The 24454-nt window shown below is 33.6% G+C and overlaps 2 protein-coding genes across 14 annotated transcripts in view; one reads left to right on the top strand and one right to left on the bottom strand.

Annotated features, from left to right (window-relative positions):
* Positions 1 to 24454, bottom strand: part of CASK (calcium/calmodulin dependent serine protein kinase) — a 392591-nt gene that overhangs the window by 189375 nt on the left and 178762 nt on the right. The window lies entirely within an intron of this gene.
* GPR82 (G protein-coupled receptor 82) lies at positions 10496 to 11524 on the top strand. Its single transcript, XM_031957243.1, has one exon. It carries the CDS (start codon positions 10511 to 10513, stop codon positions 11522 to 11524), a length of 1014 nt encoding a protein of 337 aa, XP_031813103.1. The 5' UTR covers positions 10496 to 10510.

Raw genomic sequence — 24454 nt, 5'->3', positions numbered from 1 at the left:
AATATCCCTATGGCACAAATTTTGAAATAACATTTATCTGAATGAACAGAGATTTTAAATTCTATTCAGCACATTCAGTATTAAATGAACGAGAAATCTTTGAAAACTGCTGATATGAGTAGAGAAAATCCAGAGAAAATATTAATTCACTAGAAGGCAGATTAAAAAGTATTTCATATCTTATTTCCCAATATTTTAAATGAGAGTTTATTGTAGTCATTATTTATAGATGAAGCAATTTCAGTGACGTGGCATCATGAAGCCATTTTATCAGTGTGGAGAACTTTTATAACTCTTATTATCATCAATGGATGTGTAACTTCATCAATATGATTAATTCATTCTCATGGGTAAGGATCACATCTTATCCACATGCTTTTCTCAACCTGTGAAAAATTTTATCCATATTCTCCTATAAACCTTGTCCTACACATAATTGAATTTTATAGCGAATAAAACAAATGAAGGAGTAGCCTTTTACATCTCTATTAGTGTAGCTCTAAGACTGTTATTTGTTCTCTCGCCCATCTCCTTCAACCAAATATCAATGTTTTTAAAGCTACTTTTTGTGTACAAACTGTCACTGACAATACACTACAGCTTACTTATACTACATACTTTTCCATTGCTGCTTCTTCATAAGTAATGCAATAAATTAATTCAATTAAGCTACAGTCAAATTATATCAAAAAACTTTGTATCTGCTAAAAAAGTTAATGGTTCTCTCTCTCTCTCTCTTTTTTTTAATAAAGGCTCATCATTATTTTATTCAGTGAAAGTTCCTTAATATTGCTCTAAAATTTTGTACTGAAATAAATGTCTCCAACTGTATTGTCCCCACTTTAATAGCTCAAATTTCATTTTTTTTCTTCCAAAAATTCTATGAGAAAAATAGGGATGAACATTAAAACTTCATTTTATTTTTGGATAACAAAGGATTAAGTGGTTTGCTTATCTGCTTAAGGTCTTTCTCGGTAAAAATAATGACTAGAACACTGAATTCAGCTGTCTGAATTCTCACTATAATGGAAACATAGTGGAACATCAACATCAACAAATCAACAACTTTGAGAGTTCAATATGACAGTATTTTTTCTACTGTTAAAATTTTCAATAGGAAAGAAAATAAATTTTTGCTATAACTGAATTGGCCAGGAAAATATATTTTATATACATGGAAAGGTCTCCATCTTGGCTAAGGAGCTTCACTGGGATCTCAGAAATTGAATATTTATAGTTCTATGTATCCAAAGATCATGGGCAAACAAATACTGTTTGACCTGGCAATCCACTGACATGGCTCTACTTGCAATTGGTATATATCAGTCAAAAGTGCCTCCTACATGCCAGGCATTGTGCAAAATACTAAACAAAAAGGGGTAAAAGATAGATCCTAACTCCAAGCAGCTCACAATTTAGTAGGGAGACAACATGCAATCAAGTCAGTCTGTGTGTGTGTGTGTGTGTATTAAGCTTTATAATGGATAAATAGGAAACAAGAGAAAGAAGGAACTTTATTATCTTTATCAGGGTTCAATCAACTGAGCAAATTCCTGGTCCTAGACTTTGACATATCAAGCAAAAGACCAGGGCAAGAGAAATGACTGTGTATAACTCCCCCCCCCCCAAATGAATATTGCAAATATTACAATAACTTTCAATGACACTGTCACATTTAGAATAAAATTATAAACTTCTCAGACTCATATCTGAAACCTCCTTCTACATCTGTTTCCGGCTGGCTTTTCTGGATTTATTACACTCCCTTTTATAATCTAGCCAGACTCCAGGCTAGCCTATTTGCTGTTCCTTTAATTAAGTGTCTTCTCAGAGTCTTTATAAAAGATGTTTCTGATTGCCAAAATATACTACTTAACTCAACCCCAGATTTTAAAATTCCTATTTCTGATGCAGTATTCTATGGGGAACCTTTTCTGATATTCCAAGTTGTTAGTACTCTTACCTCTTCAAAGTATATTTTCTATACAAATACATCTATCTATCTATCTATCTATCTATCTACCTACCTACCTATCATCCATCCATCCATTTATCTTTTTGCTTACTTATTGTATTTTCTAATATCATTAATAATTCATTTGTAATAATGATGATAAAGTACATTGCTTTAAGATTAATGAAAGATCTGTACAAATATCATCACATTTCATCCTCACAATATCCCTGGGAGGTAGTTGTTATCAATATCCCATTTTTACAGACAAGCAAAACAAAGACGGATGGAGGTAAAGTGATTTGTCCACAACCACACTGATTCTGTCCAATGTTTCTTTGAAACCCATGCATGTCCTTTTTCAAAGAATTTATGTAACACAATACTGGGTATCAAGTAGATATTTAGACTACAGTTAGCAATAACTTCTCCTTGACTTACTTCCTCAATACCTTGCCACTTCCTTACTTCTCAAACCTTTGCAACCTGTTTTCTGATCCCATGACTCTACTGAAAATTTAAAGGTTACAAATGACTTTTGAATTGCTAAATCCCATGAACTTTTCTCAGTCCTTATCCTTTTTGACTTTTTAGTACCAATCGAGTAACTGTTAACAATACTCTCTTCTGGTTTTCCTCCTATTGTTTGATTTTCTTCACCTTCTGCCAATTCACCTTCATCTTCCTTTTGCTCCCTAAAAAAATATGACAAAGTCACCTCCCAATCCGCTCGTTATCTGAATAATTTATTCTTATGTCTTTATCATTTTTATAGATACCCCTAATCTATATATTAAGTCTTAAACACTCCCTTAGAATTGCATCTTAAATTCAACATTTTCAAAACTAAACTTGTCAACTTTCCCTTGCACCTGTGCCTTCTTCTAACTTCCCCATTTATGTTCCTACTATCACTATTTTCCCAGCCTTGCAAACCTGGAGTCTTTTTTTTTTCTATAATGTTCATGTTTTTCTTGGATTTTTAAAAATTAATTTAGTTAGTTAGTTTAGTTGTTCTTCAATGTTTCTCATTTGATTTTTAAAAAATTTTTAAAAAATTTTTTCTATAAATTCTCTCTGAGCAGGGAACCATTTTATATTACTCTTTGGGATAGAAGTTTTTTTTTTTTTTTTTTTAAATTTCAGTGTCTTCCTCTGAAAATGAACCTTGGTCTTTCCTGTTCCCATTGTATGTTTTCATGGTGGGATTTTTTCTTCTTTGCTGGTTCATTTTATTTTTAAAATAAGAGGTATTAGTACAAGCATACACTCACTGTCTTTCATGCAAATTACTACAATATTATTTTAATTACCCTTTTTTTGAGGAAAAATATTGGGGGAAAGAAGATTACAAAATGGTTTATAAAAGTTTTTGGAATTATGGGAAATAACAAAAGTATTCAAAAAATCCCAAATGGCAAAATTACTGAATTAATTTAAATGTGTAAAATAAATAAAATATGTAACTTATGCAACAAATTGATTTAGGACACCAGCTTTCTCTTTTCCATATCCTCACTTAAGAAGACAATGTGGCAACATGGAAAGAACATTGAATTACACTCACAAAACCCAAATATAAACTCCAGAATTACAAATTGTTAGCTATGCAGTCTAGACAAGTAATTTAAATCACTAGGGCTTCAGTTTTCTCATTTGTAAAATGAGGCTGCCTAGAATGTCCCTTAGGTCCCTGTCAGAGCTAACATACTGTACTTCTGTGAAAAAAGGAAGTGTTTGTATTAGGTATAGCTTTCCATCTGCATTTATTTGCATGTTTGGTGGCCTTCATTTGAAAATTGGATGGAGATTTTATTGATTCAATATTAGATTATTAGAGCAGCCTTTGCCCCTAACTTTCTAATATCCATAATCTAACTTTTACAACTTTCTGAAATGAAGAATCCCATATATACACCAAAATATTGGCAAGTTCAAGTCTAGCCTCAGACACTTATTAGCTGTGTGACCCTGGGCAAGTTATTTAGCCATTTGCCTTAATCCACTGGAGAAGGAAATGGCAAAGCACTCCAATATTTTTGCCAAGTAAACCTTGGACAGCATTAATATACTATGGTCCATGGTGGGAAGAATATCCTGCAGGTACAAAGAGAATGCTAGTGAGCTGTCATCAGTTAAACAACTGGTTTAAATAATCTTAATTTTGGGTAGATCCTTTCCACATTAGTGTTCAGTCTCCCCTGTAACCAATTCTATATAACCATAACATGACTAACCAAACTTTAGACATTTTCCCCTCTGTGGAAAAAAACCCAAAACAAAACACTAAGTGGTTCCACTTTTTTTTTTTTTTGTGGCATAATTTGAATTAGATAAATAACCAAAACTTAAAATAACCAATAAGGAAGTACAGTTTATTAACTTCCTGAGATCTTAAGGAACTAAAAAAGATTTTTTTTTCAATGGTTACATTTACTATAAATACTGAACTTGTACACCGAACTCTAGGCTCTTTTGTTTGTTTTGTTTTTAGACAACTTAACTTAAGATATTCTTCCAAAAAACTACATCTACCAGAATTGTAAAGAATTGGCTTATAGTTTACGGACATACAAAAATTTTGGAACAGAACCTGGAGTAACTGAAGTTTGAAATCCATCATTGGTGAATCTAAAAATTACAGCATTTCACGCAGGTAAGGAAGATTGTTAACTTATCTATTAGATAATAAAAAGGTTGAAAATTTTGAAAAGCAAAAATTTTTAGAACTCTGAGAATACTCATGAAAGAATACATAATTATATTATACACATTTAAAGAATTCATCAAAATTGAAACTAACAATTAAAAAAGTAGAAGTCTTCCACATTTTATATCATATGATTCAATTCAGTGAAACTTAACAAGCACTTTTAAAGTGCTATGAGACAGACACTGTGATGATGTTATTATTTTTACTATTTAAAGCAGAAAGATGAACAAAACACCTCTTATTAGAAAATAATTTGTACAACTCACTCTTATACTTTTGTCTTTATATAAGATTATAAAAATCTCTTTCCCTCTGGTTTAGAGTTTTTATTAAACATAATTTTTTAACTGAAAAAGAACAAGTGTGAAGCTCAAAGTATTAGTTTGCTGTTCAATATATATTACAAAATTATACACATTTCTCCCAATGTCTCTCTTTAAGAAGAAGATTAAAAGGGTGTTCAGATTTTTTTTTTTTTTAAACGCACAATTTAAGAGTACCAAAGAAACTCAAGTTTCTTTGACAGGATGAATCAATACTATTTTCCCCTCTTTCTTATTATACTTTCACAGTACTTTAAGGTTTATAAAAGCTCTTTACAAACTTGATATTCTAAACCATCCCTAAGGTATGTACTATTGGTTATTAGTACACTTTACACTTTACAGAAGAATGTTTTGCCCATGCTCTGTTAAGAAGTGAAGGGGAGAGGGTTAAAGCCAGGTACCTCCTGACTCCCAAGTCTAGTACTCTTTCCACTATACCACTATCTCCTTCATTTCTTGATGATTCTTGCAGTTTTAAAAGAAAAGCAAGAAAAGTCACAAAGTAAGCGAGCAGTCCTACATATTGTTTCCCTAACATAAGATTCTCTTTACTAAATAAAGCAGTAATATTTGCAGATAGTCAGATCAATAAACATTTACTGAGAATTAGGTATAAAGACAGTATTGTGTTAGCCACTAAAGAGATAAAGACAAAAAAAGTCTCTCCTTCCAAGAAGCTTATATTTTATTGGCAAGATAGAACCTTTTCAGAGATAAATAAAAAGAGGGTAATTTCAAAAAGACAAGAGTAGTAACAAGAAAAAGTACCATAAAAATATTTTCAGAAGAGATGGCTCTTTAGCTGAATCTTGAAGAAAGCTAGAAATATAAAGTGCATAAGTGAAAATGGTGTACATCATAGGCATGGGGATACAAAGGCATGGAAGGGTGATACTCTGTTGAATTCAGAAAACAAGATCAAAGTTTGGTTTTAAAAAAGTATATGGGATTGTAATTAAAATGAAGTGTCTGAGAAAGTAGGTGAGACCAAGTACAGTAGGCACATAAATACAAGGCTAACAAGGTAATAGATTTTCCTAGAGGCAGTAAAGAGCCACTTAATATTTGTGACCAAGGAATGATATAGTTAGATCTACATTTTAGAAATGTTAATTTTGCAACTGTATAAAGAAAGGCTAGGACACAGAAGAGATGAGAAGATGGAAGGTGAGTTGGGATATTATAGCATTGGGGGTGGTGGTGGTGGTAAGAGGTGATTGAAGGAGAGAAGTCTTATAAACTGAGAGAAGAGGTAGATCCTGGGAAAACAGAAGTAACTAGAACTTCCAAGAGACTGGATACACAGAACTGGTATTTAATAAAGAGTTTGGCAGGATACATCTGGGAATCTTCTGACTGGATGTGATCATTAAATCTAAAGAAGTTGATGATTATATCAAGAAAGATAAGAGGAAAAAGCCCAAGATAGTCCTCAAGGAAGAACCAGGTTTGCTAGTGGATGATGTTCTACTAGAGATAAATTCAAATTCAAGAATGAGAAAGGTAGAAGACCCAAGAGATCAATGTTCCGGAAACTATGAAAAGAGAAAATGTCTAAAAGGGGAAAAAAAAGTTCTATTATTCAGAGTTTTAAAGAAACCAAATAAAATGAATAATGAGGGAAAAAAGTGTCAATGGGTTTAATGCTTATGACACCCTAGATAACTAGAGAAAACAATTTCATAAGCCTAAACAAGCTAGAAGACATACCCAATTGGTAAGTGACGAAAAGGAGGCAATGTGTCTAGACAAAATTATCTGGCAGTCTAGCTAAAAAAAAAAAAAGGTAGAAGAAACAGAAGATAACTATCTTGATGACACTATGGGATGAAGAGGTATTCTTAAAAGATGGGGGATATGGGAATGTTCATAGGCATTAGTAATCTTAGAAATATCTGGTAAGCTAAAAATAACTTTTACTTTTTAAAATACATAAAACTTTATTTTAAAATGTAAAGACCATTTTTAAAATCTGCTGTACAAAAACAGTAAACAGTCCAAATTTGGCCCACAGATCATAATTTGTTGACTCCTGGTCGAGAGAGTATAAGTAGTAATGGGCATATTGTAAAATTAAATCTGTCAGCAAAACAGTGTTTTGAACTCTAATCAGATAATTTCCTGCTTTCTGAAATGAGAAATACATTGGCTATATACACCAGATTACTTTTCTTTCACTAAAGTCTTACTCTGATGTCTCATTATGCTGCTGAGGTGAATGACCCTAGGTTTGTTTTACACCAAGCTTAAAAGTTATGGAATAGAAGAAAAAAATGACCATATCAGCCTTTGGAAGACTAGTCTAAGTCTGAAATTACACATCACCAGAAGGCTGACTACCAAACATTGAATTCTTTTGATCATAAAACTCATGAAGATAGTTCTGAGATAAGTGAATGGAAAAAGTACATTGGGTAAACTTTGTCTCTTTCTCAATGTTTAGTAGTTTCTATAAATTAGGGAGGGGAACCTTTTATCTGTCAAGGACCATTTGGATACTTATGTGGGCCATACAAATTATCAATGTAAAAACTCAAGCAATAGAAGGTTCTTGTGACTAGTTTTCAGCTTGTCATTGCCTGCGCTTATCAAAACCAGACCAAATGATTTGGTGGACCTTATAAGGCCAGATATTCCCCACCCCTGTTATAGACAACAGATAATAAAGAAAATATTTGCTGAATTCAATTAACATTTAGGATTTTTTGACATTGTGAAAGTAATAGGCAGATCCCCTCAACAATATCCCTCTGGCCTTTGTCACCATGATTCATTATAGGTATCTTCTTTCCTCTTTCTCTTTTCATCTCCCTGTTATGTGTTATCTTTCCCTTGTTAGAATGTAAGTTACTTGAAGGAAAGAATTGTATTTCTTTTTGTTTGCATTTGTATTCCTGGCCTAAGCACAAAAGTGTTTGGTAAATGTTTTGTTGCCTGCTTACTTCAATGTGAGTACAATTTTATAAAACAGAATCTTTTAATGTAAGAAAGACATGGAAACAGTGCTATTTTATCAAATGTGAAATAATCATATAAAATGCATGATATATAAAAAATGGGACTGTAAATGCATATAATGTCAACTTTTTCCCCTTAATTTTAGAAGAGTTTTTGAAGAGAATTCTTTAACAAGCTTAAAAGTAGCCAAAGTATTTTATAATGATCAAATTTTATACAGTACTTTGAGATTTACAAAGTACTTCACATGTTATTTAAATGGAGACCTACTGTTATACTGAATAAATAGGAATACTGATTGTAAGTCAAATTAATTTTTTTTATCTGTTCCTAATAGTAGACAGACCTTAGTTCAAAATCTTCTCTATTCCCACTGGTCCTTTCTTTGGTCTTTTAAAATCAACCCTTCTCTAGTTTTCTTTAACAAAAGTGGAGAAAATATGATCTAAGACTTGCAGGGTCTTTGAGTGGCTTTTGAAGGAATTGAGAAGAAAAGTAAGTATACATGTTCTGTTGTTATTAAAATAGTTTTTTCTTTGAAAAACCTTAAATAGTTCAATAGAGACACACAGCCTGCAACCATCAGCAGAGAAAAATAATTTTCATAGTAGCATTTTAAATATTAAAACATGATTTTGGGGAAGAAGTATTAAGAGTATTTGTGGATAAGTACACTATCTCTGATTAGCCCTCATTATCCTCATGATTTACATTTTGTCCTTGTTTCAGATTACAACTCAATTTAGGACCGCTACCATTTTCTGGTCTTCTGGACTGAAATATAATCTTGAACTATAAAGAAAGGGTTTTCTAAGGAAAAAAAAAAGCCTAATATTTTTCTTCATTAAGTAATGAAAATAATGTAAGTCTTTGCCTTTTCTGTGCCACAAAACATTGTGATAAATCCTGAAGATACCAATAAAGAAAGAAAATTAGATCCTGCCTTTATGGAGCTTATATTTTAATAATGGAAGAATATATTTATATATATGGAAGTGATAGCCTTAAAGGAGTATTTTGGTTTGGGAAGGCATGGAGATGATGAATGGAATCACTGATTGTTGTTGTTATTTGTCCTGTAGAAGAGGACCATGACCTCAGGGAGGTGATGCCAGAACATGCAAATGAGTTGAATTTAAGTGAGGGAAGGCTGTGCCTTCCAGAGCCATGCAGGTCCAGTAGCCAGATAGAGATGAGGATGACTGGAGATGGCCCTGGATGCAGGAGGAGACTTTGGCCTTTTTAAGCTAAGGTCTTCCACAGGTCTTAATTTGAGGCCACACCCATTCAGAGACAAAGAATCTCCTCTTTCACCTAGTCCAAAAAAATCTAAAATATATAAATGAATGAATGAATGAATCTGGGAGGGGAAGAACCTCAGAGTTTCTGGCTAAAGCAGAAAGGACTGCTATTTACATTTGATCTGAATCAATCGGGACCCAAACAATGATTAAATGGAGCTTGGTCTGGGATCTCTTGGTGGCTAATGAGAATCAGACTGGTTTGGTTTTTAAGATCTAGTCCTTATGAAAAAATCTAGCCAATAAACCACAAGATATCTTGAGAGAGTTCAGAGGTGCAAAAAAAAAAAATGCTTTTAAGAGTATATATATAGGTATGATACCCTATGTGGGCAGAGGGAGGAAAGGAAAAAGAAAGGGAGAAAGGGAAAGAAGACAGGAGGAAGGTAGAAAGACAGGAAGTCTTCCAACTGACCAATTCCAAGCCAGCTTTGCTCACAAAAGTTGATGTTTGTCCTTTATTCTCAAAGAGGACCATGACCTCAGGGAGGTGATGTCACAATAAGCAAGCGAATTGAATTTAAGTGAGGAAGGGCTGTGCAAGTTCACTTGCCTCACTTGCCTTTTCTAGTAGCAATGGTTGTACTGATTTAATTCTAGCTCTATATCTAAAAGGTGGAGGAGGACAGGATAAAATCCAATGTTCTGGAGGGTGTGATGACAGGTTTCCCTACTGTTTGTTAGTTTGAAGAACCTTCATTTGATAATACTTTTTATAAAATTTTTGTTATTTATCAACATGTACTTGAAAGTAACAGAATCATATCACATTTGTCCAACAAATATTTAATGATTGAATTATATTTATTTTTAAAAGTAACATTATTATAAATATGTTTTTAACAATTAGATGTGGCCTCTCTCTGCTTAATTGCACTTTATTAAACACACTATTATTAATAACAATTATTGTTCAAGAAAAGGAAAGTATTACTCTTAAGTTTAATAAACGCAATCTGAAGAATTTAAAATTTATTTTGTACAAAGTAACAAATACTGAATCTAAAATTATTTATTAATTTTTTTAAAATGAGAAGCATCTTCCATTACAATAAGCACTTTGCTAGTTGTTTTTCATTCAATTCAATTACTTGGAATAAAGAAGACACTGATGTTTTTCATCTATTTTAACAACCAATATATCCTATAATTATATTATTATTTTCTCCAAATATTTATTTAAAATTATAATATGAATTCAACTCTTGTATACAATTCTATTCCAGATGCTGCACCACGTACAAGGAAATTGATAAAAATGGAGTACAATTCAACATATCTTCAACAATCAGTGGCTTCTTTAATTGTTTTACCTGTCATTTATAACTTTCTGTGCATTTTAGGCCTTCTGGGAAACATGTTCTCACAATGGGTATTTTTAAGAAAAATTGCTAGGAAAACATCAACACACATCTACTTAATAAATCTTGTGACTGCAAATTTGCTTGTATGTAGTGCTATGCCTTTTATGAGTGTCTATTTCATGGAAGGATTTAAGTGGACATACAGTTCAGTAGAATGCAAGGTAATCAACTTCTTGGGTACTCTGTTTTTGCATGTCAGCATGTTTGTTAGTCTCACCATTTTAAGTTGGATTGCCATAAGCCGTTATGCTACCCTCATGAAAAAGGACCTTGCCCAGGAAGAGCATGCATCATTCTATGAAAAAATATTTTATGGACACATACTAAAAAAATTCTGCCAGCCTAAATTTGCCAAAAAGCTGTGCTGTTTTATATGGGGGACTGTACTGGCCACAGTAATTCCAATTACTGTTTATTACTCTGTTGTGGAACTTAATCAAGGAAGTAAGAAAATGTGCTACAGTAAAGAGTCAGAATGTGGTACTAGCATTTCTCAGAACGCAAGACTTTTTGGAACTGCATTTGTTGGTTTTTGTTTCCTGGTGGTACTGTTGTCATACTACTCTTTTGTCAGCTATCTGAAAAAAATAAGGAAAAGCACAACTATTACAAAACAATATTCCATTTACTATTCAGTGAAAACACACCTTTTAGTCATTCAATTTCTACTGATAGTTTGCTTTCTTCCATATAGTATTTTTACACCCATTTTTTATGCCCTAAACAAAACAAATGACAGCCAACAGCTGGTACATTTAGTGGAAATAAAAAATTTCCTCATCTGTCTTGCTGCTGCCAGAAGTAGCACAGATCCTGTTATATTCCTTTTACTAGATAAAACATTTAAAAAGACACTATATAATCTCTTTGGAAAGGCCAATTCAGCACCTGAAAACAGTGTACCTTAGCATCAAATCCACACAAAGAATGGGGAAAGTACACATACAAACATCAATAAGAAACTGGATGATTAATATCTTATAGTTATGCTGATGCAATAAAATACAAAAAGATATATACAAAATTCAATTCGTAGTTGTGATGTTGGGCTTGTGGTTATTTTCAAAGGCATTAGCTCAATTTCCACATAAAAATGAAACAATGGTAACTTTATTAATCCTTTATAGAAACTGTTTACATAACTAGAAACCAATCTATTACAGCCAACAATAAAGGTTCATAAAAATGAGGGTTAGTAACTCTTGGAATTCAGAATACATATATGCATAAGAAAATCTTGGTTTTTAACATTTCAAAATGTGATTAAAGTGTGAACATTACCAAGATGATTAAAATGTGAACATGATTAACATAATGATCATAAGTTAACTAACTGTATCATAAGTTAATTAGAGAAACATGGAAACCTCTACCTGTCACATCTATGAATAAGACAAGATTTTATATCAAAATCAAATAGAGGGCCATGAGGAATAAAATGGATACTTCCAATTACACTTAATTAAAACTTTTTTACACAAGCAAAACCAATGAAGTCAAGATTAGAAGGCAAGTAGTAAGCCAGGAAAAATAAATTACAGCAAGTTTCTATGATAAAGGCCTAATTTCTCAAATATATAATTACATATGTATTTACAAAAATGTATAAAGATAAAAGTCATTCTCCAATTGATCAAAGGATATGAACAGGCAGTTTTTTTTTTAAGAAGAAATCAAAGGTATAAGGACATATTAAAAATGTTCTTTAGAACTAATCTCTAATCACTACTGATTAGAGAAATGCAAATTAAAATAATTGTGAGGTACTACCTCACACCTATCAGATTCACTAACATGACAGAAAAGGGAAATGACAGAATGTTGGAAGGGATATTAAAAAACTGGAACATTAATTCACTGTTGGTGTAATTGTCAGTAAGTGCTGCCATTCTGGAGAACAATTTGGAACTATGCCCATAGGGCTATAAAACTGTGCATATCCTTTGACCCAGCAATACTACTATTACGTTTGTATCCTAAAGAGATTTTTAAAAAGGAAAGGAAAAAGACCTATATGTACAAAAATATTTGTAGCAGCTCTTTTTATAGGGGTAAGGATTTAGAAATTGAGGGGATGCTCATCAACTGGAAGGACTGAACAAACTATGTTTTATGTTTAGAAGATGGAATATTACTGTACTTTAAGAAATGACAAAGATTGGTTTTGGAAAAATCTGAAAGACATATATAAACTGATGCAAAGTGAACTGAGCAGAACCAAGAGAACATTGTACACAATAACAGCATTACAAAGATGATGAATTATGAAAGATTCAGCTATTTTGATTAATACGATGATCCAAAGTAATTCAGAAGGACTTGTGATAAAAAATATTATATACCTTTGGAGAAATGATGAATTAAGTACAAATCAAAGTTAATTCTTTCACTTTATTTTTCTTGCTTTTAACATTTTCTACAACATAACTAATGAGAAAATATGTTTTGCATGATTTCACATGTATGACTATATATTGCTTGTCTTCTCAGTGGCTAATGGAGAGACAGGAAGAAGGGAGAGAATTCAGAAATTTTAAAAAATGCAAAAAATAATAAATTTTGAAATAAAAGAAAACCTTAGTATTATAGAAGAAATCCTAAATTTCTGGCATTTTCAGTTAATTATAATTAAATATATTTCCCTCCATAGTTTGATATTACTTATACCAAAAAAAATAAGCTCTTCAGCTTGACATTTTTAAGGTCCACCAAAATTTGGCTCTCACTTAACTCTCCAGCATTGTTTCAAAGTATTTTCCCCCAACAAACTCTGTTCCGCTAATGAATTTGATACCCATCTCCTAAAGTACAAACCACTTAGCATCCTAGAATACTCTCCCTCCTCTTCTCTGCTTTTCAGAACCTAGTTAATTGATCTCTTTGTGAGTTTTGAATAATTATCATTATGTATTGCATGTGACATTATTATTTGATGGAAAAAAATTATCAGATTCATTTATTAAAAGATAATCTTCAATGGTTGACAAGTATTTTACAAATTTATAAAATGATTCTTATCATTTAATCAAACTGCTCTTTTAAGTATACAAACTTAACTGTGAAATTTTATTGTATAAATTTCCTAGGATGATTTGTTAAAAGGAATTATGTTACTTTTACATGTATATGTGTTTATATATATCTACATATAAATATAATTATGTATCTTCTTCAATCCCTTTTTCAAAAAGTAAATTACTTAAACAATCCAGCAAAAAACAGTCATTCTTTAATTAAGACTTTTGACTGCTTAATCGGTAGTCACCAAGAAACAAAATAACTTGTCCACGTATCTAAAAATAAAAGAAGGTGCTGAATTCAACTTTATAGAAACATCAACTACAAAGTAATTAACAAAATATTAGATTAAGAAATTACATTTCAACTGGTTTCTACACAGGTTCCTTTTTCTCTCAATTTTTTTTTTTAAACAGACATTTGTTGAACTTAAAAAAAAAAAAAAAAAACTAATCAAGCAGGATTTCACTAAGTCCTATTTAACCTGGGTAACTATTCAACTCAATTTAGCAAATTAAACAAACAACACTTGTTAGGCGCATGGAAGATAAATTTGATGATAATTCTTCTGTAATTATTTATAGCTGGGGACGTAATTAAAAAAAAAAAACACCAAAAAACAAAACAAAATAAAACACAAACCCAGAAATTACAAACTCTTTCTCATCCTTATCCAGTTCCAGGTCTTTCCCAATAAATCTAGCTCACAATCTTCTTTTTCAACCCAATTCTCAGAGAAAATGGCCTTCTTTCTTATAGTTCTAGATATGTGAGATGCTCATTTTCACAAGGCCTTTCCTGGATCTCTCAGGAATTAATGTTTCCCTCTTTTCGCCACAAGTTATCCTGTAATTGTCTTGCATGTGTTTTGCATCTATCTATGTATATGGTTACTGTATTTTTTAGAATACAAGTTCCTTAAGGGCAGGTACTAATTGTCTTTCTTCTTGTCTCCCATCTATGAATTAAGACTGATTACTTTTTAGATGATCTCTTTGCATCCATTTTCTTTACTTTCCAATTCATCTCAGAGGCACCTAGGCAGTACAGTGGTGAGACTGCTGAACCTGGACTCAGGAAGACTCTGGACATGCCACTTAATCTCTTCTTGCCTCAGTTTTTTCATCTGTAAAATTAGGAAAATAATAGCATCCACCTACTTTTCAGGGTTACTTATGAGGATAAAGTGATATATTTGTAGAATGCTTTACAAATATCATAGTGCTAATATAAATGCTAGCTATTCTCTCTCATCTTCTATAAAGATGTCAAATGGATATTCTTAAAGCATAAGTTTAACCATGTCAGTTCCCTATGTAATATTATTCATAATAACATTCAATTGTCATTATCCCTTAACCACCCCTCACAATCTAGTTTTAATGTTTTTTTTTTTCCCTAGACTGATTACACATTATCCTTCTTCCCTTATTCTGCATTTCTATAAAACTATTTCTATATTTCTATTTGTTATTCTCTAAAACCCAACAGATTCTGTCTTTCATGCTTCGTATGATTTTTCCTCTCACCTCTGCCTTTTGAAACATCTTGCTTCCACCAAACATCACCTTCTTCCAGAGACCTTTCTTAATTGTCAAAGTTATTAGAAAAATTAGAGGTTCTGAATAAGAAAGGGGGCTTCCCCTAGATCTCTCTCCATTTATTTATGAGTGTATATGTATATCCATCTAAATGCATATAGAAATATCTACAAATATGTGTGTAATTTCTTATAAGCTATTAATTCTGAAAGAAAACTTTAAATTGAAGAACTTGACTTAACCATACTACAAAAATGTTTTTCTTGTGATAATGTTCTTATATTGACATATAATAGATATGATTCTTAAATATTACATATAAATCAAAAAGTAGTTTCGATGAATGGAGGAGATAAATATATAGTGGAAAATCACTGTAGCTATTTTTGTAAAGCTGTCAACCACAGTAAATTTTTGTACTATTTTAAGTGAAATATATTCATATACAATATTTTAGAAATAAGTATGCCTTGCTGATTAAGAAGTACAAGACACTTCATAGAAAAGAAAATTTATCCTTTTAACTTTATTTCCTTCTTCTAACATTCTTTCCATTCTTTTTCCTGTCATTGACACTCCTATTGTCACCACCCCATCTTCAATTTCTGTCAGTTTGAGTCTAGCCAAGTAACAACAAAAATGAATAAATTAAACTGGAATTACTTTAAACTTCCTTCCTTTTTAGATTAGGGTCCCTAATTTTGTTGTGTTGTGAAGAACTCTTTCTTCTCATGTCAAGCCTCTCAAGTGATGAAGGCAAGTACTATGCATAGGGAAGTTTGTATTTATTCTTCCTCTCTCCTTTCCTCTCTTCTTTTCCATCTTCCCTCTCTCCCTTCTTTTTATTTGTCTATACTGAAAAATCCAGCCAGCAGGACAGAAAATACATTAATGACATGTGAACCATATCAACTTCATACCTCTTGATTAAAATGTTTATAGGATATAGGGAATCAAGAAAGGTACGAATTGTATGTTTATTAAGTCTTATTCCCTTTTTATTCCCACCAAGCAAGTGGGAAATACCATATATCCTGCAGGTCCTATTTTGTTTCCTGTAGTCTTTGTGCATTTTAGACTGGCATTTTAAAAGCAGCATTCTAACTGTCTCCACCTTTGTCTTTCTGCTAAATGCTCTTCAGGCAGGTGGTTTTCCTGGAGAACTAGGAAAGGCAGGTCATGGTTTTTCAGAAGAGTATGGAGGAAAAATGAAAGGTAGTTGTGATTGAAAGCTGCATGCAACCAATTGTAAAGTTTGAGTTGATCCAAAGGAAACCCTTTACAGAGGATTTTTTTGTGGGAAAATGAATGTCTTGTTTTGATGCTATGTAAATGTATATATACACACACACATATATCAAGAAAAGCAGTGAGCATTATTCTCTATAATGCATTATTTGCTCAGGTGCTTCACATTAAGGGGCTGTATTCTGCTTATTGATAAGATTAGAAATTATACTGCCAAATCAGAGCAGAAAGATTTAACATCTTTCTACATCTTATTACAGTTAATATACTTTGTCATCTACTTGACTTAAATGTTTTCTAACTCATTAAGCAAAATAAATATATTTTATTGGCTAGGTAGGTAGAAAAGGGGTAAAATTATAGCAGTTAAAGGAACCCCAAACAAAAAACATTTTAAAAACATTTAAGGTTGTGGGGGAGGAAGGACAATAAAGGGATGATTCTAAAAATATACTATTAATCACTTTACACATGATTACCTTTTAAAGATTTTTCTAAGTATTATTAACAAGAACTCAACTTTCAATAGAAATTAAATTCAAGAATTTCATAAAATGGAGACAACTGAACTCTGTGAAGCAAAGAATTCGGACAGAAGTATTATGGTATTTGTACTAAAAACTTTTGTTAAGCTTAGGGTATATCTAAAAAGAGCATGAAAAAAATCAAAGAGAAGAAACAGTAATAATTAACCTGAAAAGGATAACAGTATTATGTGTTCTATATACATTTCTAATAAAGTGCTGAACTAGGGAAGTACAAGTGAGGGAAAGAATGAGGAGGAAGAAAAACAGAGGGGATAGCTAGCCATCAGCCAAGCTTTTGCACAGTAAAAATCAGTGAAGAAACTTATTCAGGGAAGAATACCCACAAAAACATTCAAATGGGAGGTTTCTGAGAAAAGCTAAAACCAAAACTGCAGAAAATAAAAACAGCAAACCATCCTATACAGACATGACTCAAACAGAAAACCACCATATGAACTATCCTTTGCATAAAGATGTTGCTGCTACGTGCTATTTTAAGACTTCAAGTTTATTACTGAGATAAACCATGATAGAAAGGTTATTTTTTTAAAATAATATACTGATGCACAATTCAATATATGATAACTGGCAGGAGTTCAGGATAGTGTGTCTACTCTTCACATACTGCCCAATGCTTAGCACGAATTAAGAGAAATTTCAGGAATTCCCAATCCCTATATTTATGCACACCTGCATTTTTGATTTCCTTCACAAGCTAATTGTACAATAATTCAGAGTCTGATTCTTTTTGTACAGTAAAATAATGTTTTGGTCATGTATACTTATTATGTATCTAAGTTATATTTTAATATATTTAACATCTACTGGTCATCCTGCCATTTAGGGGAGGGGGTGGGGGGGTAAGAGGTGAAAAATTGGAACAAGAGGTTTGGCAATTGTTAATGCTGTAAAGTTACCCATGTATATATCCTGTAAATAAAAGGCTATTAAATTAAAAAAAAAAAAAAAAAAAAAAAAAAAAAAAAAAAAAAAAAAAGAGAAATTTCAGGAGAGAAATAGGATAAAGGAACATTGACCTTCATTTCCTTCCTCATTCCTCTTACAGTAGTTTTAGGTTGAAAGAAAGAAAACAACAAAATATTCAGATGGTATACATACATATTTGTGTACATACTTTTAAAGGAAAATAAAAGAATTAAAGGGGGCAAAAAGTCTTTGTATGGTTACCTGAAAATTAAAAGCTATTGTGCCACAGTTCTCTTTTATTATCCTGCCTTATTTTCCCTGAACTGTTCTTGCTTCAATTCCTCATTGTTCTGGTCATCCTGTAGCACTACCCCTCCCTCCTAATCATGAAAATCCAAAAAAAGAGAAAGATCTTCTATCTTTAGCATCAGAATGTTGGGTGTCTCTCCCCATTTTGTAATCCCAATTTATCAAATGTCCCCCATGTCTTCCTCTACCCTGTCAGAACCTGATCAGCACCTGTTCCCGCTCTCAGCTCTCTGACTCTGTCCTTGCCTTTGTCTACCCCCTGTATCTGAAATATATATATATATATATATATATATATATATATATATATATATATATATATATATATATATATTCATTGAGAACTCACATTGTTGGCTGGATTCTTGGAGACAAGAGTCTCATTCAGCCCTTGGACCAAACCATGGATCCATTTGGTCCCAGTAAATCTCTTCCTTTCAAATAAAATATTAACTACTCTAATCTCTATCTTGTCTCAGTTTCTCTGGTATTACAAAGCCTCTTCCTTCAAAGATACATCTCCTTGAAGATGTAAGATTATGAGTATAATCCTTTATGGTACACTAATTGTGCAAAACAATTTCCACACTAAGTCATAAATTTTTCTATTGCTGAAATTTAACTGAGCTAACAATTTTTTGACTTGATCAAGATGCTTTCCAAAGTGAACGCATATTAAATATAAATAATTATTATAAATCACTCTAGATGGCAACATAATTCCAATACTTATTGGAAGGTTATTTATTAATACTAGATAACAACAATATTAAGCTTAATGAATGAAACTAATAAATTAAATATTTTAAAGAGGAATAAAATATTTCAATGTTAATTTCTTCTTGGCAGAAAAAAAATTAACAACATTTTCTTTTAAAATGCATAACTTGGGGCAGATGAGATGTTTAACAAGTACTTTTAAAGTACTTTTACAATAAGTACTTTTAAAATACTTGTGGAGCTGTACAGAAGGAAAAGTGGACCTAACCTGCTTGGAATTACCTTATTCTTTTGAAGACTAGAGGGAATTCCAAACAGGATGGGATCCCATTCCTGTATGAAAACAAGGAGATAGGAAGTCGTATCCTGATTTAAGGAATATACCAATTAAACTAGTTTGTGCCATAAAAAGTCAACAACTTTTGAGAAGTGCCATCCAAAGCTGACAAGTAGGCATGATATGGTATAGCTTCAAGGGAAATATAGCAGTAGTTTTGGGGTCCTCTGACCTTGGGGGGCTTCTGTTCTGGTGGCAATTTATCTGATTCCAGAAGCCTCTGGCTTTGCCCACCCCTCCAACACCCAATTTAGGAATGCTATTGATCCAGCAATCTGTTTGATACTCCTCAATTCCTTGCTGAATCAGATAGCTTCTGGCCTCAGGATAGTCCCAGGGACCAAACTCCTGAGACAGTAATGATAAGAGAATCAAATTCTGGAGACTACTCCCTACCTCTACCCTTGGGCCATAGAATTAACATGTCAACAATAGAAAGCTGGATAAATGTGTCTCCTTGCTTCTGTTTCTCTGCTGAATGCTTTTAGAAATCAGTCCTCTTATAATAGCATTACCATTACAGTAAACTTCCCCTTTGACTTGGATATGAGTTCCAACCTACAAATTCTTTTGAGATACCTCATGACATCAGTCTGTGATCCCAACTTTTGGGGTCCCCTTCCCAACCTCAACATTTCATGACCTGGTATGGGGAGAATCTGACTTTCCCTGGTTTCATTCCCTCCTTGTCAAGAAAAGCCCCTCATCCCCCCCCCCCCCCCCCCCCCCCCCCCCCCCCCCAATCCAATAGTGGATACCCCAAGCCATTGGGAGAAGACTTGTCTAGGTTGTCTTGAGCTCCATGCTCCACAAGTTTTCTTTGACTGGGGATGCCCAGACTGGGAAATTCTTGAAATTTTCAGCAAAGTTCCTAGGGAACCTTTGACACCTTTTTACCTTCTCTGGGATGCCAGAGAACTCGAAGTGCTATAGGATGACTTCTGGCAAAATTTTATGGCCTCTGGAAAAGATGAGACACTCCTCTTTCATGTCATTTCATCTGTGTATGTGTGTCATGTTTGTTCTAGGAGTTAGACTTTGTTCTATGCAAAAATTTAAAACTCAACAGAAGAAAGAACCTTTATGCTGTAGTTAAAATGCTGGGAAAATTTCTTAAAGAGCCTAATATTTTCCTGTGGACTCAGTTTTGGTCAAGCTGGGGACTACACAAAAAAAAGTTAATTAAAATTAAAATAACATCTTTATAGATTCTCAAAAGTTTTGAGAGCAAAACATCTTAGCAACAATTAAAAAGTTTGATTATTGGTCATTTTAAGATTATAAGAAAAATTCCTGAAACATTGGGCAATCAAGAGGGTATATGCCAAGAGACTTTTCTTACTGCAGCTATACAAACCCTTAACTTCCAGCCCCCTCCCCACCAAAGCAGTTTCTTTTGGGAAACTATGAAGTTTCTTTTTTTAAAGGCCCACAGTCTTTATCAGTTTGTTAAGATCTTGAAAGCTAATCTCTCACCCTCGTCCTAGCCCAAAAGAAAGCTGCTCTAGGAGATTTGACTCAGGCTCTTGAACCTTAAACCCAGACCCTTTGCTTTACAAAGAAATTTGGTGTCTTTGGGGGAACCTTCCTGCCTTAGAACAGCACCTTCTAATTAGAGGTAAGCCTCTAAGCTCACTCTAGACCAACCATTGTAAGGGATCTTTTTGCCCTCACAGAGTTTTAGAATTGGGGAAAGGAATGAGAGTGAACATCTATACTGACTCCAAATAGGCTTTTCATATTTTGCACACTCATGGGGTTATATGTAAAGAAAGGGGACTTTTGATAGCAAAAAGTTCTGCAATTAAATAGGCAAGGGAAACAGGCTTGCAAATTCAGTTGCCCATATGCCCCTAATCATGGCACCTTTACTTCTCCAACTCAGAAGAAAGGGGACACACCCTTTCTCCTTCAGAATGGTTTCAAACATCCTCAGACCAGTTTCTAATCCCAGAGGCCAGCCAGTGTTAACTTCTTTCTAGCCTGCTCAGCTCCTTGCAGATCCACAATGGCTGACCTTCACATCTTAAATAACTCAAAAGGAGATTGAGGCACTTGAGTTTAGCTTTCTTTCTTATTACTTTCCATTTTTTCCAGGTGCACCTAGAACAATACTCCAAGAATGAAAGCTTTGCTCTTAGCATTTTCTCTCCAGCTCTCTTGGTCACTCTGTGGGGCCCTGCCAGTGGGGAGATAACTCCTTAGTCTTTAGTCAGGCTAGGGAACTCCGTGGGCAGTGGGGGCATCCAGGATTGCTGGGTGTGCCTTCAGCATCCCTAAGGCAGCCCACATATGTAACTTGATACATTATTTGCAAAGGCCCTATTCCCAAATGTAACCATCCCGACCCTGGATGCTGCCTCATTTGTTCTAGCTACTCCCCCACTCCCCCCAAAGGGAATAACTTTGACCTGACTATTGAAATGGACAAAGGACTGGCGTTCCCTTCCCCTCCCTCAGTCTTAGGTTAAAGGGTCTGGGGCTCACAGAGAAAGGTCTGCTCAACTAGATTACAGGAGGTGTTTTGCACTTCAAAGTGCCTGCTCAACAATGAGGGGTATCTGTTTGATAACCCTGACCTATAAACTATGTTAAACATCTGCCATTGTATCTTTTGTCCTGTAAAGTCAAGTCACTGTTTAATGTCAAAGGTGCCAGCAGCGGTGTATAAGAATGCTTATAAGGCTGTCCCTACTTCAGTTGGGCACGGAACCATACCAGAATCCTACTGGAGGTCCGTCCTGGCCATGCAGGCCATCTAGGCCAGTTACAAATAAATTATTTCTAAATTATGTATTACTATGGCCATCTTGAATTTTATTGACTGGGCTATTTCAACTATCCCCTATTTTCTTGCCAGAAAGGATCTCTTACCCACATAATAACTGTAGGATATCCATTCCAAAATTATTCTGGAAAGTGCACTCATAATGCTTCTATACTACCTTCTTGAAGCTTCTTTGTAACTTCTTGAGAACTAACATTCCGATTAATATAATGTCATGTAATTATGAACATCCTTGGGGACAACTAGGAAGCTCCTACAAAACTTGACCTCAGGTACATCTGTACATTTAAGGGATATACTTTTCTTTGTAAAATGGGTTTTCCATTCTACTTCAAAGTTTCTGAGAGATCAGTTATGGAGCTTGTGCCCCAAGTCATCTGAGTGCTCCTTTCTCTGTGTACACTGCCACTGCTTCAGATATTGCCCCCACCCCTTTAAGGAGACAAAAGCGGGGATTTGGGGGAAAACATTCTTTGGTATTTATCCTAGGAAAAGCTGTCTGGAAGAGAGGTATTCATGATAGCTTCATCTTCCCGCCCCCAGCCTTGCTCTGGGTGAGGCTCCTGGCTACTATCCCTACTAACTCCACTTTTAATTATTCTTTTTGCTCATATTTGGCCCGTACATTTTTACCCTACTTGTGAGATTTGTTTTCTCCAGACTCCAACTATGAACTTCCAACTACTTGTTCATCCTGGATACCACTGGCTAACTGATTCTGAAACTCTGAATGCTGCTGCCGCCATCTTGCCTCCCCTTTCCAGACCCCTCTAAGTAGTGGCACCTCTATGTCCCTCGTCAACCTGAAGCAGATCCAGAAGATGAGACCTCTTTCCCTTTGTCCCAAATGAATTTGGGGTACAAACTGCTTGAGAGGGAAAAATGACATGATATTGCTTCTAGGGAAATGTAGAAGTAGTTTTGGAGTCCCCTGACTTTGGGGAGGGGGGCTTCTGTTCTGGCAATCTATCTGATTCTAGATTTGCTTACCCCCCACCCCCCAATCTAGGAATGCTATTGTTCTGGCAATCTATTTGATACTCCTCAATCCACTGCTGAATGTCAGATAGCTTCTGGCCTCAGGATTGTCCCAAAGACCAAACTCTGGAGACTATTCCCTAGCTCTAACTTTGGGCCACAGAATTAATATGTCAATGATAGAAAGCTGGATAAATATGTTTCCTTGCTTCTGTTTCTCTGCTGAATTCTCTTACAATTCAGTCTGCTTGTAATAGTGTTACAATTAAATAAACTTTGCTTCTTGACTTGGATATGGGTTCAAGCCTGCAAATTCTTTTGAGACACCTCATGACATCAGTCTGTGACCCCAAACTTTTGGGATCCCCTTCCCAACTTCAGCAGGCATACTACATTTAATTCTCATTCAATAATGGTTAGATTAATCATATCTAACTAAAAAAAATTTTAATTCTATTGAGATTTTTAATTTCTTCCTTCTTTATTTTTATTTTTTTGCAAGATTTGTCTAAAAAGAACAAAGTAAGGACTCTCAAAGTTATGTTATCTATAGCTTCCTGCAAGTCAACTAGTTTTTTCTTCAAATACTTAGGTGCTATCCAGTGCATAAATAGTTTATTTATGTTATTTATTATCTACGGTGTCATTAAATATAATCTAGTTTCCTTAAACCATTTTTTCCCCCTCGTTTCAGACCATGATTGCTATCTCTGCTTTTTAATTCATTTGTTGCATAATCAAATCTGTTCTAACCTCTTAAAAAATTTAAATCTTAAACTTTGAATTAATTTCAGGTTGATTCATTGAAATAATATATTGTTAGATTCTACTTTCGGTTCCATTTTGGTGCTTCTCTTCCATTTTTTAGATGTGTTCTCACACCATTCACTTTCAGAGTTGCCTGTTAATTCTATTTTGCTTTCATTATATCTGCTTAAAAGTTTTTTTTCTTTGTCCCCTTTTTCTTTCTTTAAAAGACAGATAAAGAAATGGGAATTATCCTAATAGTTTATTACTGAAGTAGGTTGGTTTCCCCAACTCTCTCTGCTCTTTCCTCAGTCCAAAATTCAATCACTGACTGGTTTTAACACTTTCTTTTCTCCATGGATCAGTTTTTGTGCTTATGACTTTTCTCTTGACATCTTCTCTATTAAACTTCTTCCTCTTGTGTCTTCCTATTCTCCTGTTGAATTTAATGTATTACTTAATATTACATTAATATATAATTCTCTGTGTGAAATTTTTTTTAAATTTAGCTCAGAAAAGAATGAGTTTCATGGAATGCCTAATCCTTCCATCCTCTGTTGCACGTTTTTATGCTCTTCTTCTGAAACCTTAATTAAGAGAAATAAGTTTGTAGAGCCACAGATTTAAAGTGAAAAGAATCTTATGGATTAAAAAAACCAAATCATGAATTCTATAGATGAAACTGAAACCTTGGAGAG

The sequence above is a fragment of the Sarcophilus harrisii genome, chromosome 3 (assembly GCF_902635505.1).
Source record: "Sarcophilus harrisii chromosome 3, mSarHar1.11, whole genome shotgun sequence".
NCBI classification, from domain to species: Eukaryota; Metazoa; Chordata; class Mammalia; order Dasyuromorphia; family Dasyuridae; genus Sarcophilus; species Sarcophilus harrisii.
The sequence above is the reverse complement of the archived record's forward strand: the minus strand, read 5'-3'. Positions and strand labels throughout refer to the sequence as shown.